This window comes from Orbicella franksi, chromosome 14 (genome assembly GCF_964199315.1).
Source record: "Orbicella franksi chromosome 14, jaOrbFran1.1, whole genome shotgun sequence".
NCBI lineage: Eukaryota > Metazoa > Cnidaria > Anthozoa > Scleractinia > Merulinidae > Orbicella > Orbicella franksi.
Window position 1 is genome coordinate 19,294,776 of NC_138158.1, and position 14,503 is coordinate 19,309,278.

General features: G+C 39.8%; 1 protein-coding gene across 2 annotated transcripts in view; it reads right to left on the reverse strand.

Annotated features, from left to right (window-relative positions):
• Positions 1 to 253: 253 nt before the first annotated feature.
• LOC145468576 (DNA repair endonuclease XPF-like) overlaps positions 254 to 14,503 on the reverse strand; it is a 64,986-nt gene continuing 50,736 nt past the window's right edge. For both annotated transcript variants that reach the window (XM_081452311.1, XM_081452310.1), the window contains exons 18-34: positions 14,253 to 14,311; positions 13,427 to 13,542; positions 13,077 to 13,108; positions 11,444 to 11,469; positions 10,812 to 10,912; positions 10,071 to 10,164; positions 9,503 to 9,577; positions 8,104 to 8,166; positions 7,521 to 7,658; positions 6,882 to 6,968; positions 5,207 to 5,292; positions 4,192 to 4,279; positions 3,403 to 3,483; positions 2,801 to 2,860; positions 2,391 to 2,486; positions 1,788 to 1,831; positions 254 to 1,221 (exon numbers count right to left, since the gene is read on the reverse strand). In XM_081452311.1, coding sequence (XP_081308437.1) covers positions 1,047 to 1,221; positions 1,788 to 1,831; positions 2,391 to 2,486; positions 2,801 to 2,860; positions 3,403 to 3,483; positions 4,192 to 4,279; positions 5,207 to 5,292; positions 6,882 to 6,968; positions 7,521 to 7,658; positions 8,104 to 8,166; positions 9,503 to 9,577; positions 10,071 to 10,164; positions 10,812 to 10,912; positions 11,444 to 11,469; positions 13,077 to 13,108; positions 13,427 to 13,542; positions 14,253 to 14,311 — 1,421 coding nt within the window. In that variant the 3' untranslated portion in view covers positions 254 to 1,046. The remainder of the gene's footprint in view (positions 1,222 to 1,787; positions 1,832 to 2,390; positions 2,487 to 2,800; positions 2,861 to 3,402; positions 3,484 to 4,191; positions 4,280 to 5,206; positions 5,293 to 6,881; positions 6,969 to 7,520; positions 7,659 to 8,103; positions 8,167 to 9,502; positions 9,578 to 10,070; positions 10,165 to 10,811; positions 10,913 to 11,443; positions 11,470 to 13,076; positions 13,109 to 13,426; positions 13,543 to 14,252; positions 14,312 to 14,503) is intronic.

Below are 14,503 nucleotides of genomic sequence, written 5' to 3' on the forward strand. Positions count from 1 at the left end.
CTCTCAGAAAACTAATGGAATTTTTTAACTCTTATTATTCGTAGTATGTTTGAAATTGTAAGTCCAGTTTATTATTTGTAACCATTTTTAATAGTAACTTAATTAAGTATTTTATTGTAAATAATATCGTATTTTAGCATTTTATTGTAAATAATATATTTTTAGCATTCTAATTATTTTAAGCTGAGGGCCCCAAGTTTATCAGTAACTTAAGTTACTGTCACGGGTCACCCTCATTAAATAAAGTCTTCCACTTCACTTCACTAGTGAGGATGCTCAGAAACAATTAGCGCAAACGTCCTTAAATAATGTGCTAAAGATGATGTAATATGGCGCGACAATGACGTCACTTACATCGAAAATATCCGCCATCTTGGATTCAACGCTCTATGAATAGGTGGAGATATTAAGGTTGTCATGACAACAGTGATTTATGATTCTACTGCCTCTGCTTCTCATCTGAGATATGGGTAAGGTGCACAAGAACGGACCTGTGATATGCAGCTGTCCATTCTCACGGGAAATTACGTAACAGCTTGGTCAATGAGAACGCTCTAGGAGCAAGCTCTTGTTATGATCAACGGTAAGCGAGTTTTCGATTCCTCAAGATGAATGTTCGATGATTATACGTGATAGATACAATATGAGAGGTCAGTGCAAATCGATCGCGAATATTGTATCGAACAACGATTGTTGTATCGAACTTGTGAAACGAATATTTGATATTCAATTTTTATTGTTTTCAAGCTCAAAAACAATAAACATATGGTAATCAATTGGTCCCATCTTATAAATAAACATCAAAAATTACAGAACACTCACTCTGTTTTAATATTACAGAATGCATATTCGGTATTGGGGTTTACAGCGCAGTCGTATGACCTGAAAAGCGCCTTTTTATTGCATCAATTGCTTTTGATTATAAACTATTAGCAAATTTTCACCATCACGACATTGTCACTTCTTTTCCACCGCGTAGTGAATGATAATGTAGTAAACGAAAATCTTTTTCTTGCTTTGTCGTTTTATAACTATTTGGTTATAGATTACCGGCGGTTTCGTTGGGTAGTCGTTTGTGCTTTCAAGGTTTGAGCTTTGTTACCGTTGTGAATGAATTCCCACAATTGCTTGGCACTGCCAGCATTGCCTAAAACAGTAGCAAGTCTTTCTTGCGACAACGTGAAAAGTTCTTGAATACTCTCGACGTTTCTCATGACAGACCTGAAAAAAAAAAAAAAAGACATGTAGATTCAGTTACAGAACCGAAAAAATATGTCCCTCTCACGTTCGTGACATGCCAAACATTTCAGCTTTCCCATTTCTTCGCAGAGCTTCAAATTTACCATCTTTTATTATTATCTCTGCACAAGATACTTTTGACATTGCTGCTCCTAGCAGTAAGCAGGAAGCCTGTCATAACTAAGCAAATGGTCTCATTCACCATTAGTCTCTCTGTAGCTCAGTGGCTAGGGCGCCGAACAGAGGTCATGGGTTCGAGTTCCGTAAGGGAGTCAGATATTTTTCTTTATCCCACGCATGTGAATTCACGTTTCATTTTTCACATTTATCGACCAAGTTTAGAATGAACTATCTTTCATTATATATCTCCACAAAAAAAGTTCTCTACTTCGAACGATTTGTTGAGAACAGTTTCCAAATAACTGTTTTCATTTTGACTGCTTTCGGGTCTGTGACACGCACTTCGATATTGCTGTAATTGCACATTTCAAATGTGCTTGGATTCCTCTTTTCCTCTACATGGATTCCTCTACATTTGCAAATTGTACCTGTAGTTCTTGAACGTTATTCCGGGCAGCTTCAAAATAAAGTCCTTCAAGAGAAAAAAAATTGTAATTACAAATCACAGTGTAAGATGATTTTTAAGTGAACTGAGGTAGAGTAACAATAAAAAATGTTTCTCGTGAAGCAAAAGAAACTGCAAGGAGGAAATCTAAAAACCAAATAAAATTCAATGTTTTACATATTAACATAGACAATGCTGTTGGGACGACATGGCCAGCTTCAGATTGCGAGAACCAAATAAAATAACTGATCACCGATTATATTTATTTTGGCTAGCCTAAAGAAATATTACTGTTTTTCAAGCCCAGAAGCTCTGTCAGATCGTTTATACCCTTCAAGACATGCAGTGACTTCCTTCCTCACTTCGACAGACTTCACCTTCCCCTTCCTTCCCCTCCCTCCTCCCATTCCTCTTCCCTTCCCCTCCCCCTCCCCCTCCCCCTCCCCATTAGCATCACCAGCAACACTTGCTGCCATCCATCACAAAACAAAAAAAAAGAAAGAAAACGAACGGCTCGCCCGCATCATCCCAGTCCATGGACAGAGACAGAAAAAGCTATATGAAGTTCACTGCAGCATCTTCCAACCTGCGGGCCAATGTTGTACGTGACATCAGAGGCAGCTGCTGATGGGTCAGATCCAACCACCATAGCTGTGTTAGTATCTGGTTCCGGGTTATTTGCCTGGTGGAGGAAAATAAACACGTGTATGGTGGCCGATGTTTACCATTCATATTTAAGTAATTTATTTTGATTTTACTTTTGGAAAATATTAAAACAACGAAAAATATGTATGGCAAACATCTGCCACCATACACATAAAAGTATTGCTTAATAGTTTTCATTTGAATGGTCACATACAAGGGTTTCAGTCGGAGGTGAATCATGCGCTGAATTCAAGTTTGATTTTGGCCTTTTAAGGACTTATTACAAAATGGATTTATAGTGTAATGCAAACAAGCAATGTATTTACATTCTGCAACTTACACGACACTCACCTTCAAATCATCGAATAACTCTGCAGTTGCATAAGGACTATGGCACCACAAGATTCGTAACTGAAGGGCAATCATGATCAAAACAAATCGTTTAATCAATCAATCAATCAATCAATCAATCAATCAATCAATCAATCAGTTAGTCAGTCCATTAATTTCATTCGTTGATACCTAACTAATCACTAATCATAAAACTTTCTTAGGTGTTCGCTAGCCACAGTGCGGGAATTAATCCTGTTTTTTTAACCGGTGAATCACGTAAGCAAGCTGCGAGTTGTAGTGGTCGATCAGATTATTTAGAATGAAGCGACTGGGAGAATGGTGCGACTAGGACTATTGCTGATCCCTCTAGAGGGCATCCCAATCCCTTATCGCAACTTCCTCCCCCCCTCCATCCCAACAGCATTTTTGCCACGTTACCGTAACAGTGTTTCGGTACCCATTTATACACCTGGGTGAACAAAGGCCCTATGTAATGAGAGTAACGTGTCTTGCCCACGAATATAGCGCAATGACCCCGGCCAGGGCTCGAACCCGCATCTTTCGATCTGGATTCGAGCGCGCTAACCATGAGGCCACAGTGACACAGAAGATTTCCTTACCTTTGGAAAATGAAGTGTAAGTAGAGTCAACTTAGATGAGATGTCATTAACGGAAACTTCACTGGACAAACTAGATTTTGCCTGCAATAGAGGAATGCAAAATTATAGGCCATTGAAGCGCTAGGTGAAACTTAAATATTTTATTTCACACGCGTTATTATCGCATTCTCGCGATTACGGTGTTAACATGACTGCAGAAGAGATCTTTGCACGGCAAAATTCACCATATTCAAAATGGGTAAACGTTGAGCGAAATAAAGAGTTTGAAAGATAATTTTATGGATTTTAACTCCTGCCCTTCAAAACAAGTTCTTAAAGGGCACGTGTTCTTAAATGAATCGTGTTCGTGGAATTGAAGAAAGAATCAGACACAGCATAACAACAACAACAACAACATACTTTATTTCCTCGCAGTGTACATTTATGAATTAAAGTACTACTTTTTAATGTTTAAAATTTTATATTTAAAATAAGGTAGGACGTGATACGCATATGTAGCTTTCGCGTAACCGTCTATTTAGCCGGTTCGGTTGAAGGAAAACTGCACATCTTCATGCAGAAAAATCCATGTCTAAAAATATCTTGCAACTTCTCTCGAAATTTTGTGTGGCGGAGTTGAGACCAATTTGCACAAGACGTTGAGTAGTGTAACACCTCCTGAACATGTCTTGCAAAGTTTTTGTTGCAGCAAGCGTTGAACAAAGTAGAATCCATTTCTTCTTTTGGCAATATCCAAGAGAGACTGCAAGAAAAATGGCCTAGAGTAACAGAACCTTTAGGGACACTAACCTGCAGTGAAAACGACTTGTTAGGGTCGAATTCAATTAAGAGAATGGGTCTTTTGTAAAATCTAGTCATTGAAACAGCCTGGTTGTACCTAAAGAAACAGGGATTGAAAACGAAAACCAACAAACTTAAAAACACAACAACAACTCATAAACCACATGTATAAATGGAAATCAAGTTCAGTGGTAAAACTTCCGTTAAGTAACTAACTTAAAGTGGATTCGCGCAAGGCCAATACATTGACGTTTTTTGTGTTTTACTAAAGGAAGTTTCCCACTTCGGCGCATGCACAAGCTATGGGATGACCGTAAATTACCTTTGTCGCTCTCCGAACCGCAAAACAATCCCACTTGGTTACTGTATTTGAATGTTCTTGTCATGGACCTTTTCTGGATGAAATAACTGTCAACTAACTAAATAGCAGCCTGTCTTTTCTAAGCAACTTTTAAGTTTTCAAATCCATCATGCTGTACTTTACATTTACACTACATGTATAGAGTAAAAATTGTAATGTAGTGCTGAGATTGCAGGCATGTTGAATCGTGCAGTTGTATAGCAAACTAGGTTGCCAAGAAATCCTAAAAGCAAAACTTACGAGCAAATAAGAAAATGTAGATAAAAGTCTCATGGTTACTGGAGAACACACGTTTAATGGCGTCATTAACAATTTTTGCTTCTTTAATTTATAAAACAGATAGATTCCACACTAAGAACATCAATGACATACTCGGCTAACGCCTCGCCTGCCACGTTTTTCGATCTTACCATATTTTGACGTCATCTGTGATCTATTAATGAACAGATGCATGGCAACACGAATCCATTTCAATAGGAATGAGTAAAAAACTCATATGATGCGTGACACTACGACGATAAACTAAAATATGAGGCTGAAGGCGAGTAGCTTGTTTGCTTAACGTTTAGCAAACCAGCTGTTACTTGACACTTTAAGGAGCCTCCAGCCTAATATGATGAAATCTATTTGTAAAATAGATCGAGGTACAATTACAGTACTCACAGCCTGCCATTGTTTAGAGATCCTATTAAATCACCGATGCTCTTTCGTTCAACACACATATCTGGAGTGAGAATGTAGTCTCCAACCTGGGAATATCAATAACATAGCCTCAACGATAGTTGGACTACAATCAAGGATACACAGGCCATCTCATAGATTAAGGTCATTCCCCAGTATTGCATTGCGCTCCCTACTGCGCATAATTACACGCGCGATCAGCGCGCGCATTTAAAAATGGCGGCTTTTTCTTTACGACTGGCCCTCGCCATAGTCATTTTCTCGCAAACGAGTACGGTGACCTATCATTTTGAATTGAGTAATAAATTTCTCTGTGTAAAATAAATATCGACCAATTGTCAGTGTAGAACAAAAAACAATCTCCGGAAACGTGAATTTAGCAAGCAATCGTGTCTACAATCATAGTGCTATTATAAGGATTTATTGGGTATAAACAAGGTGCTGTTGCTCCTAAACGAACATGGGGACCCCTCATTTTGATTTCTAAATTTAAGTTCCTATAATATAAACAATCAATAAGCAAAGTTTCACAAAAATTTCAGTGCAGGTTCTATTTCAGTGGAATGACCTTAAGTCGTGTTATGTTACTTTCCATGTGCTCCTTACGACATTACAACTCATTGATCTCACATATTTCTCAAATGATTAATAATTCGTCACGTTTAAATTTGGAAATTCGATCCTAATGAGCATAGATTCTTATGAAATCATTTCTCCGTTTTCTCCTTAGTTATGAGTGAGGGGATATGTCAACCATTCGAGACAGCGTTTGACCACATTTCCAAACATCTCAAGGTTCGTCAAAAATACTCCGCTGTGCGCCTTATTTTCCACACTCTTCTTGGTGTTTGGAAATGTAGCAAATTGAGATATTACGTAAGACGTTGCTTAATGAATTTTAAAGCGATTTCAGCAAGTTTTATATAGAGAGAGTGGACAAAAGAGAAGCTAAGACCCGTTGCAATCTGTTTAAAATTGTCTAAACCTCCACAACAACATAAGAAATAACGCAAAGGAAGCGAGGATGACGTTTTTACCGTATTCTTTTTCCGTATCTCTCGTTGCTGAATGCGTTCGTAACATTCGCTGTAACATTCGCGTACAAACTTCTCCCAATCATGTAACGTTGTTTCTCAATATCGCACAAAGGCGCTCACGCGATGAGATTGGGATACCTGTCTTCCTTTTTGAGTAAACATCTCAGAGTGATGTAAAAAGGGAAGATGGCTAAGTTAGGGCCTGTTTACAAGGATGAAGGGTTACCCTAGCAAGCGGGTTAACCCTAGCTAGAGGACAAAAGATAGCTCGGGATTACAAGCAAATTTTCACAGGTAGGGTAGCCCTACAACCCGGGACAACTTAATGCGCGGTTACACTAAAAGGGTCTGGAAGCAATTAGAAAGTTAACTCGGGTAGGCGGGTTAACCCTTCCTGGAGTGTTTTAAAGGGAAAAAGTTAACCCGCCTGCCAGGGTTACCCTAGCACGCAGATAGGGTAACCCGCCTACCCTGGTGACCCTGGCTGCCTTGTAAACACGACAACAACAAAAACAAGAGGAAATGTGTGTAAGCTAGGGTAATCCGCTTGCTAAGGTAATCCTCTCTCCTTGCAAACAGGCCCTTAGGCATTTAAAACAAAAGCAAAGATTTGCACCAACCTCTAACGTGACAGGCTCTACATCAATTCCTCTCCGATGTATTAGAGAAGGAAGCTCACTTCGAAACTCACGCATGTCGACAATGACCTACAACAACAACAAAAAAATGGTGTGGGCTAAGTCTGTATATGAGCCAGCTGGCCCATCAGCCCGGCTCTTATCTCCGGTTTCTGTAGCATCAAGCGACTAGGAGTATTTCTACTCCCCCCTGGATGGAATGCTAGTCCATCGCAGGGTTACGCTCCAACGTTAAATTCACCGGGACCCATTTCTACACCTGGGTGGAGAGGCACAGTGAGAGTAAAGTGTCTTGCCCAAGAACACAACACAACGACCCCGGCCAGTGCTTGTATCCGGAACACTCGATCCGGAGGTGAGCATTTTAACTATGAGGCGACGCGCCTCCAACAAAAATGGTAATGTACATTAAAGGCCTTTTTGCGCTGCACTAGAATTGTTAGTTGGGCCAAGGTAAAATCGTAACCCGTGTCCAATTTATCAATGTCCTATCAGTACCCAAACGTGGTTTGAATGGGTCTAAAATGTTCCCTCCTGTTTTTCTTAGGTTATGTTCTAAAAACGACTCAGCTTTATTGTGACTTTTGTGGCTCAAATGGGAAAGAGAATCCTTTTCTAGACCTTTCTAGATGCCTTATTTTGTCCGTCCTGTGCTCCCGCTTTCCTGGTGCTCACAGCATCAGTCGCCTTGGATGGGTCTCGGCTCAACATCATGGCTGCGCCTGTCTTTCCTTCACGTTCTTCCGGCACAACCATGGTCTGGTAGAGGGAAAGCACACACAAAAAAATAAAGATACAAATAAAAAGGGAATAGAATAGAAAAACATCAATAACTATTGTTACTTAGATTACAGTTCTTCCAACTAAACTTGGACATATAGAAATTTGAAATTCCTGGGTCCATAGCCCAAACAGTACATGATAAATCCAAACTGGCGGGAGGCAGAGCAGTTGACTATTTACAAGGACGACCAAAGACTTGAACAAGGGTCTAGCGAGAAACAACTCCAGCTTAGTGGTCAGAGCGGGACTTGATAATGCGACCTCAGGATTTCAAGTCCGGCGACCAAACCACTCGGCCACGCTGCCTCCATCACTATTTCCCTAAGACACGATGATTTTTTTCCTCATTTTCGTTTATTCTTTATACATATGCTCTGCAAAACATTGAAAGTTAAAATAAAACAGAGGAACATGAACTTACTCCTTTGTTTTTGATCAGCATCTCAAATGCTTCTTTTTCTTTTCGAAGAGTTGTTAAGTATTTCTGAAACGGAAATAATTATGGGTTATTGGCCAAGTGAGGTCAAGATGGCGGGATAGAGCGGGCAATCCCGAGAGGGACAAGATGGCCTCCATATCTTGCCAATCACAGCTCAGAACTTGGTTTGTCTTGCAGTTGCACGCCCGCGAAGCTAGGCATATGATAAAAAAAAAAAAGAGGTTAACACCGAAAAAGCAGCCATATGATCATAATCAAGAACTAATTCTAAATTTTAGTTAAGATTAAAGTATTAATGAAAATATAGCAAAAATGATCAGTAAGAACCGTGAGTCCAAGGGAAAAAAGCCAGGTAAAAGTAGGTCAAGATAACACACGAAACTAGAAGGACAGGCCTAACATTGAATGGAGACATCAGAGGTACAACAACAAAGAGAGTAAATGCATTGACACACAGAGCAAAACAGAACGGACAGCTTCTCGCTACAACATAACTGAAAAACCCAAAGGCAGACACATTTAATCACAATCATTCTATAGCACACCATGTATGTCAAGAAATTTTTCCAACAAGTTCCTGTTGCCAGGTCGAACGTTGACAGACCAGCAAATTTCCTTCTGTCCTCCGCTGGCTTGTGTACAATAAGCAGTTGGAAACAATAACGACTCTTTAAAAAACAGGACAACCAAGAAAAAGCACATCTTCCCATCTCGTCCTCTTTCGGGCGTTCACAGCGAATTTGAACCAAATTTTCATGAGTATCGACACGATCTTTTGCTCCTCTGACATTAACTCTATTGGACTTTTTTTCATCGTTTAAATAACACTGTGTGTTAATGTTTAACGTTAAGCATAATACGATGCTATAAGTAAATGAATAATGTAAGGTATTAATAATTTGTGAGCAATCTTAGTACTGTAAGTAGAGTTAGTATCGCAAGCAATGGTAGGGTTTTGTAAGCTTTTTTGTTATGGTACGCAATGTTATTATTGTGGGTAATATTAGTATTGTAATTAAGAATGGTAAGCGTGCAGCGTGCAATTATCGAGTTTTGGACGCACGCGGGAGGTTGCTAAGCACGAAAGAAACGTAAGAGTCGCACAAGGCGATAGCCGAGTGCGACTCTAGCTTCTTGAGTGCTTACCAGACTTCCGAGGCTATGTTATAAGGAATGTTATTATTGCAAGTAATGTTAACTGTTGTAAATTATGTGTGTTCCAATAAAATAACAACACTTCCTTTTTGAAAAGAAAAAACTCTATCGAGCTTTCAGCGTGTATGACCACGCTCAGAGGATACACCGACTGAACCCTACTTCCTCAACACCCTGGCTCTTGCCCAATAGTACCTGAATACCTTCTAATAAAACTTGTTCATACCTGTTCCTCGACAGAGCCAGTGTAGATTAAGAAATACACCCGAAGAGGAACTCCAGGTCTTGAAGCCTTGTAAACCTTTTAAGACAAAGAAATCAATGGAGTTCTATTTTCGGGGAAAAGTTGAGGTAACTATGAATGGTTACTTAGTAGCTATCTCAAAATACTGGAAGATTAGTAACGTTTGTCTTCAAGACATACCAGGAGTGCGCTTAAATCTGTTCCTGTCGCATGAAGCGGCTAGGAGTTTTGCCACTCTCTCTTACCAGCATAATACGCCCCCCGCCCCCACCCTACCTTCCCCCTACTATGAATTTTTGGCAGGTTGTGCTAACAACTTTCTGATACCCATGTATACTTGCGAGACACTAAGTGAGTATTAAATTGTCTTGCCAAAGAACGCAACAAAATGAATGACTCCGGAAAGGCTAGATTCAGGACTTCACGATTCTAAGTAAGAAATATTACTCCACCTCGCCTCTCTACTACGAGAAAGACAATGTTAACACTTCAAGAAACTGCGGGACTGCACATGCGAACTGAGAACAACTTAACAACGAACAAAACTAACCTCCAGCTGACGTATAAACTGCATCTGTGCATCATAGAGCACAACATAACGTGGTTCTACTTCACAGAGAGTCCTCAACAGACTATAGCGATCACTAATAGGAAACAAAAGGAAGAAAACGCTTTGCCAAACTGCAGTACACCTCAGGGGACACTACCACAAAACGACTCCGAAGAAAAAGAGCATTCAAAACAAACTTCATCGATGGATACCTACAAATACTCGCTCTGAGGCTATAATATGGTTTTCAAACCCGCGTCGCACAAAAAGTATTCAATGCATCGCGCTAAAATTCCGTGGGACAGATAATCGTGTTATGCACTTCCAATAAAGGAAAAGAGACTTAACGCACTTAATTGAAGACGGGGGCTGCAAGAACTGTTATTTATGCAATAGTTAATTTAGAAAGTGATCATAATTATGTAATCACTGTATGTTTTTAAGTACGTTTGTAACTAGAGTTCTATTTAGAATAAGTGTATGTTTTTAAACATGTTTTTAACTAGAGTTTTATTTAGAATAAGGGTTACAATTTTCACAAAATTTTAATGTTTTTTCTTAATTTTTCTTTAATTAGTGTCACCAATTAGTGTGTAAAACGCTAGAACGACTGACACTTAAATAAAGTTTACTACTTCTACTACTACTAATATTCAGATCTGACATTTTTGTACCTTGATCATAAACTGAATCGCTTATGCTCATGAGGTAAATATTGTAAACAAAGGTTGCCCTGTTTACCTGCATCCCGTCAAAGGATGAATGACAATCACACGCGATGACAACAGTTTTACTGGAGCGGAATCATCTTCTGTTTGCGGCTTCTTTGCTTCATCACCTTGCTATGAGTGACATCAAAAAAGAGCTCGTTGCTGTTTATCGCAATCCATGAAATATTTTCGCTCGGGCGCGATTGGTCTCAACGCGTCACGTGACCAAATATTCCCCAGCTAAAACTGGGAAATATCCGAGGATATTCCCCAATTTTCAAAACTGCGCGTGCTGCGAAAAATATTTGAAGCATAATAAACACAGTAGCCTCCATTTGGGGCAAAAATATGCTCGGATATTTGTCCTTGGGCATTATCTCTTCCTCAACACTCACAGTTTTCCGAGAGCTACTCTCTCACCAGGGGCGTAGCCAGGAGTTTTCAAAGGGGGGGGGGGGGGGGTCACACTGTGTCAAATAATTTGATACAAAACAAATGTTAAAAAAGTGGGCTTTTCAACAATGGCCAAGATATCGTCATGGCGTTTTCGCTACTTTTTGCAGGTTGTTTGGTTTAAACTGACAAGCTGACAAAAGGGAGGATCACGGGCACCTCAGAACCTCCCCCCCCCCCCCCTACCAACACCCTTGCTCACAGACTTACCCGTAATATAACATTGGATCTTGAGCCTTTCAGAGAGAGAAACACAAGAAATTAAAATGCGGTCGAAATCACAATCACAACTCTACACTTGAGCTACAGCACATTCGCCTTCACGACTAGAACGTTTTTAGGTTTCCAATAATCGAAAAGTTATTTCGGGCAGCCATGTACTCTTTTTATTTCAACTTATTTTTGTTCATTTAGTTTTTAGCTGAGTACAAATAAAGTTGTTGTTGTTGTCGAAAGTAGCTATAAAAAGTTACATGAAAAAAATCACCATCTTCTTTATGCCCTTAGCAGGGTACTCTGTTGACTTACGAAGCCTCCACATTGCGCCGGAGAAATTTGAAAACGCAGCCTTATTTCTACGGCTTGGTCTACCGTCCACACTAATCCGTCACGAAAACGGAGCTTTTCGAAAATGCTCTTCAAACCGGTGGAATTTGAAAACGCCGGCTTTTCGTTTTCATGTGGACGGAAAACATTTTGAAAACAGAGCTTTTCGAAAACGATGACGTCACGATAATCACGTGATTTCCATGACCAAGTTTTCCTCAAACACAAATCCAAAATGACCGGTGATCGTTGCGATTTTAATTCCTCCGGCGTAGTGTGGACGGAAAACATTTGATGCGTTTTCAGAGTGAAACCTCCGTTTTGAAATTCCCCCTTGAGTAAGGTTAACAAAATGATGACAAATTTCCCCATCTACTCCAACAAGAGGGCCGTCTACTTTTAAACTTTGTGACAAATCTGGATTCCACACTAACAACTATGACTACAACAAGTAAATATATGAAAGATCGTATATTTGAGCTGCGGAGAGAGATATGAAGACATGATTGATCATCGCAGTACTGCAATGATCAATCATGTTTTCATAACAAGGACTATTGCTTCTACTCATCTATAGAATTCTATGTGCTAGTCTGGTGTAGGGTACGCCTTGCATATTGAATAGGGAGCTTAAAACAACTGCAACAGCAACGGTAACGTTGCTAAACAACAGGTTTAATGAGGAAAACAATAGCTGTGCGCCTGCGTTGTAATTCTTGGTAGATTTCTTTGCTGTCCTCTGCAAAACAACAACGTGGAATGACCAAATTCTGCGTTGTCTGGAGAACGTAAACCACGACAGCTAATTTTTAAAATTTTTATTTCGAATTCATCGATGTGTCATAGATTCAGTTTCGAGATAGCTATGACACTGATAAACAAAGTAAATGACTTTAGGATACCGCGAGATTCGTGGCTAAAATATAAAATCATTTTTTAATCGCCGTTGCCCTCGGCGTTGCCGTCGTGGTTTCTTAAGCTTCCTTTGTCTGATCCGCAATGGCGTCCTGACAATTATCATCAGGACGCCATCGTGATTTTGCGGTAGCGACATACCCATAAATTGGACAGAAAATAATTTGGAAAAAAACGTACTGGTTAGCTTTGTATGTGAGCAACTGAATTCATGGCAAGTTGCTCAGGGCTTGGGAACCAGTTACCACGAAAAGGTTTCACTTGCCTGCTGCAAACGGTAATTTGTGATTTCCATTTAATATGACACACAACAAGCAAATTATTTCCTTGCAATCTCACATGGGATATACATAGGCAACATAAAAAAAAAATGGAAACACACCTTTAAATGGTTGTGCTGTCGGTTCATTGGTTCTAATAAAAAAAAAAGGGAAAAGAAATTAAGGAATTCATGAAGGAAGTCAAAAACGGAAGAAAGAAAGAATGAAGAAACGAACGAAAGGATGAGCGAGCGAATGAACGAACGAACGTACATACGTACGTACGTATGAACGAACGCACAAACGAACGGACGGACGGGCGGGCGGACGGACAGACGAACGGACGAACGGACGAACGAACGGACGGACGGACGGACGGACGGACGGACGGACGGACGGACGGACGTAGGTACGCACGTACGTACGAACGAACGAACGCGAGAAGATAAGAAAAACAACAACTAAAACGTACCCATCGTTTGAGTCATCTGTGCGAGCAGTTTTCTTTGACGCAGCAACTTTCCCTTTCGTTTTCCCTTTTGCCCCAGCCTTGGCTTTGGGTTTCCGTTTACTCGATGATGGTAAATCCTGGCAAATTGGAACAGAATATTCGATTAGAAAAAAAAAAATACTTAGTGGCATAAATGCAATGCCACAACAACAAGAACAAGAGCTAAACTTAATTTCTTTAAATGCCTTTAAAGAGGCTCAGACTATTTTCAGTTATTTTGGCCACATACAAAATTACCTTTAAATGGTAGGAAGCCTAAAAATAACAGTTTAATAACATAGAAAAAACACCAAAGAGATACATGTAATGATAAACCCATAAAGGAACAAGGATGACAAAGGATGGAGAAGATTAACACGGATTGCAAACGACGAATTTGAAAAATTGAGGCTAAACTTTTCAATATGTGCAAACCGTGACGAAGCTCCTTTAAACCGAAGAAGAAAAATACGAGGATCTTTAATTAACTTACAGTATCGACCGAGAAGAAAAAGGTTAGTATATTTTAAATATGATACAAATGTATCTCTGCTGTATTGTAACTGTGTTGCAAAATGACTTTAAATGACTTAAGCGCGACTAAAGTAAATCGAGTCAGTTTGAAATCGTTGCTACGTCGTTAACGCGTTTTAGTACGTGTCATCACAATTTTTAAAAAAAACAAAAAGTTTTACACGGTTTATTGGCATTAAACATTGAGAAAATCGGCCGATAAATCACGAGACATTTTGACGGCAAAAAAACTTCAATTTTTCGCGGGCGGTACAGTAAAACTGTGTGAGCTTACCGTTTTCCTAGCGATGTCTGCAGCAGCATCACCTCGCACAGTTTCACCACTGAAAGAAGCTACAGAAAATAACGACAGACAAGTCACGAAAACAGCATCGTTACGTTGTGTGCGGTGGTCTAAGCATTGCGTCACGATCCAGAGCCACTAACGTGACACAACCTCGTTCCCTCGTTTCCTCTTTGCCTGGAAAGATAGCCTGGGAACGAGGTGGAACGCAACGAAGGTAGAAAAAAAATTACATTAAGACA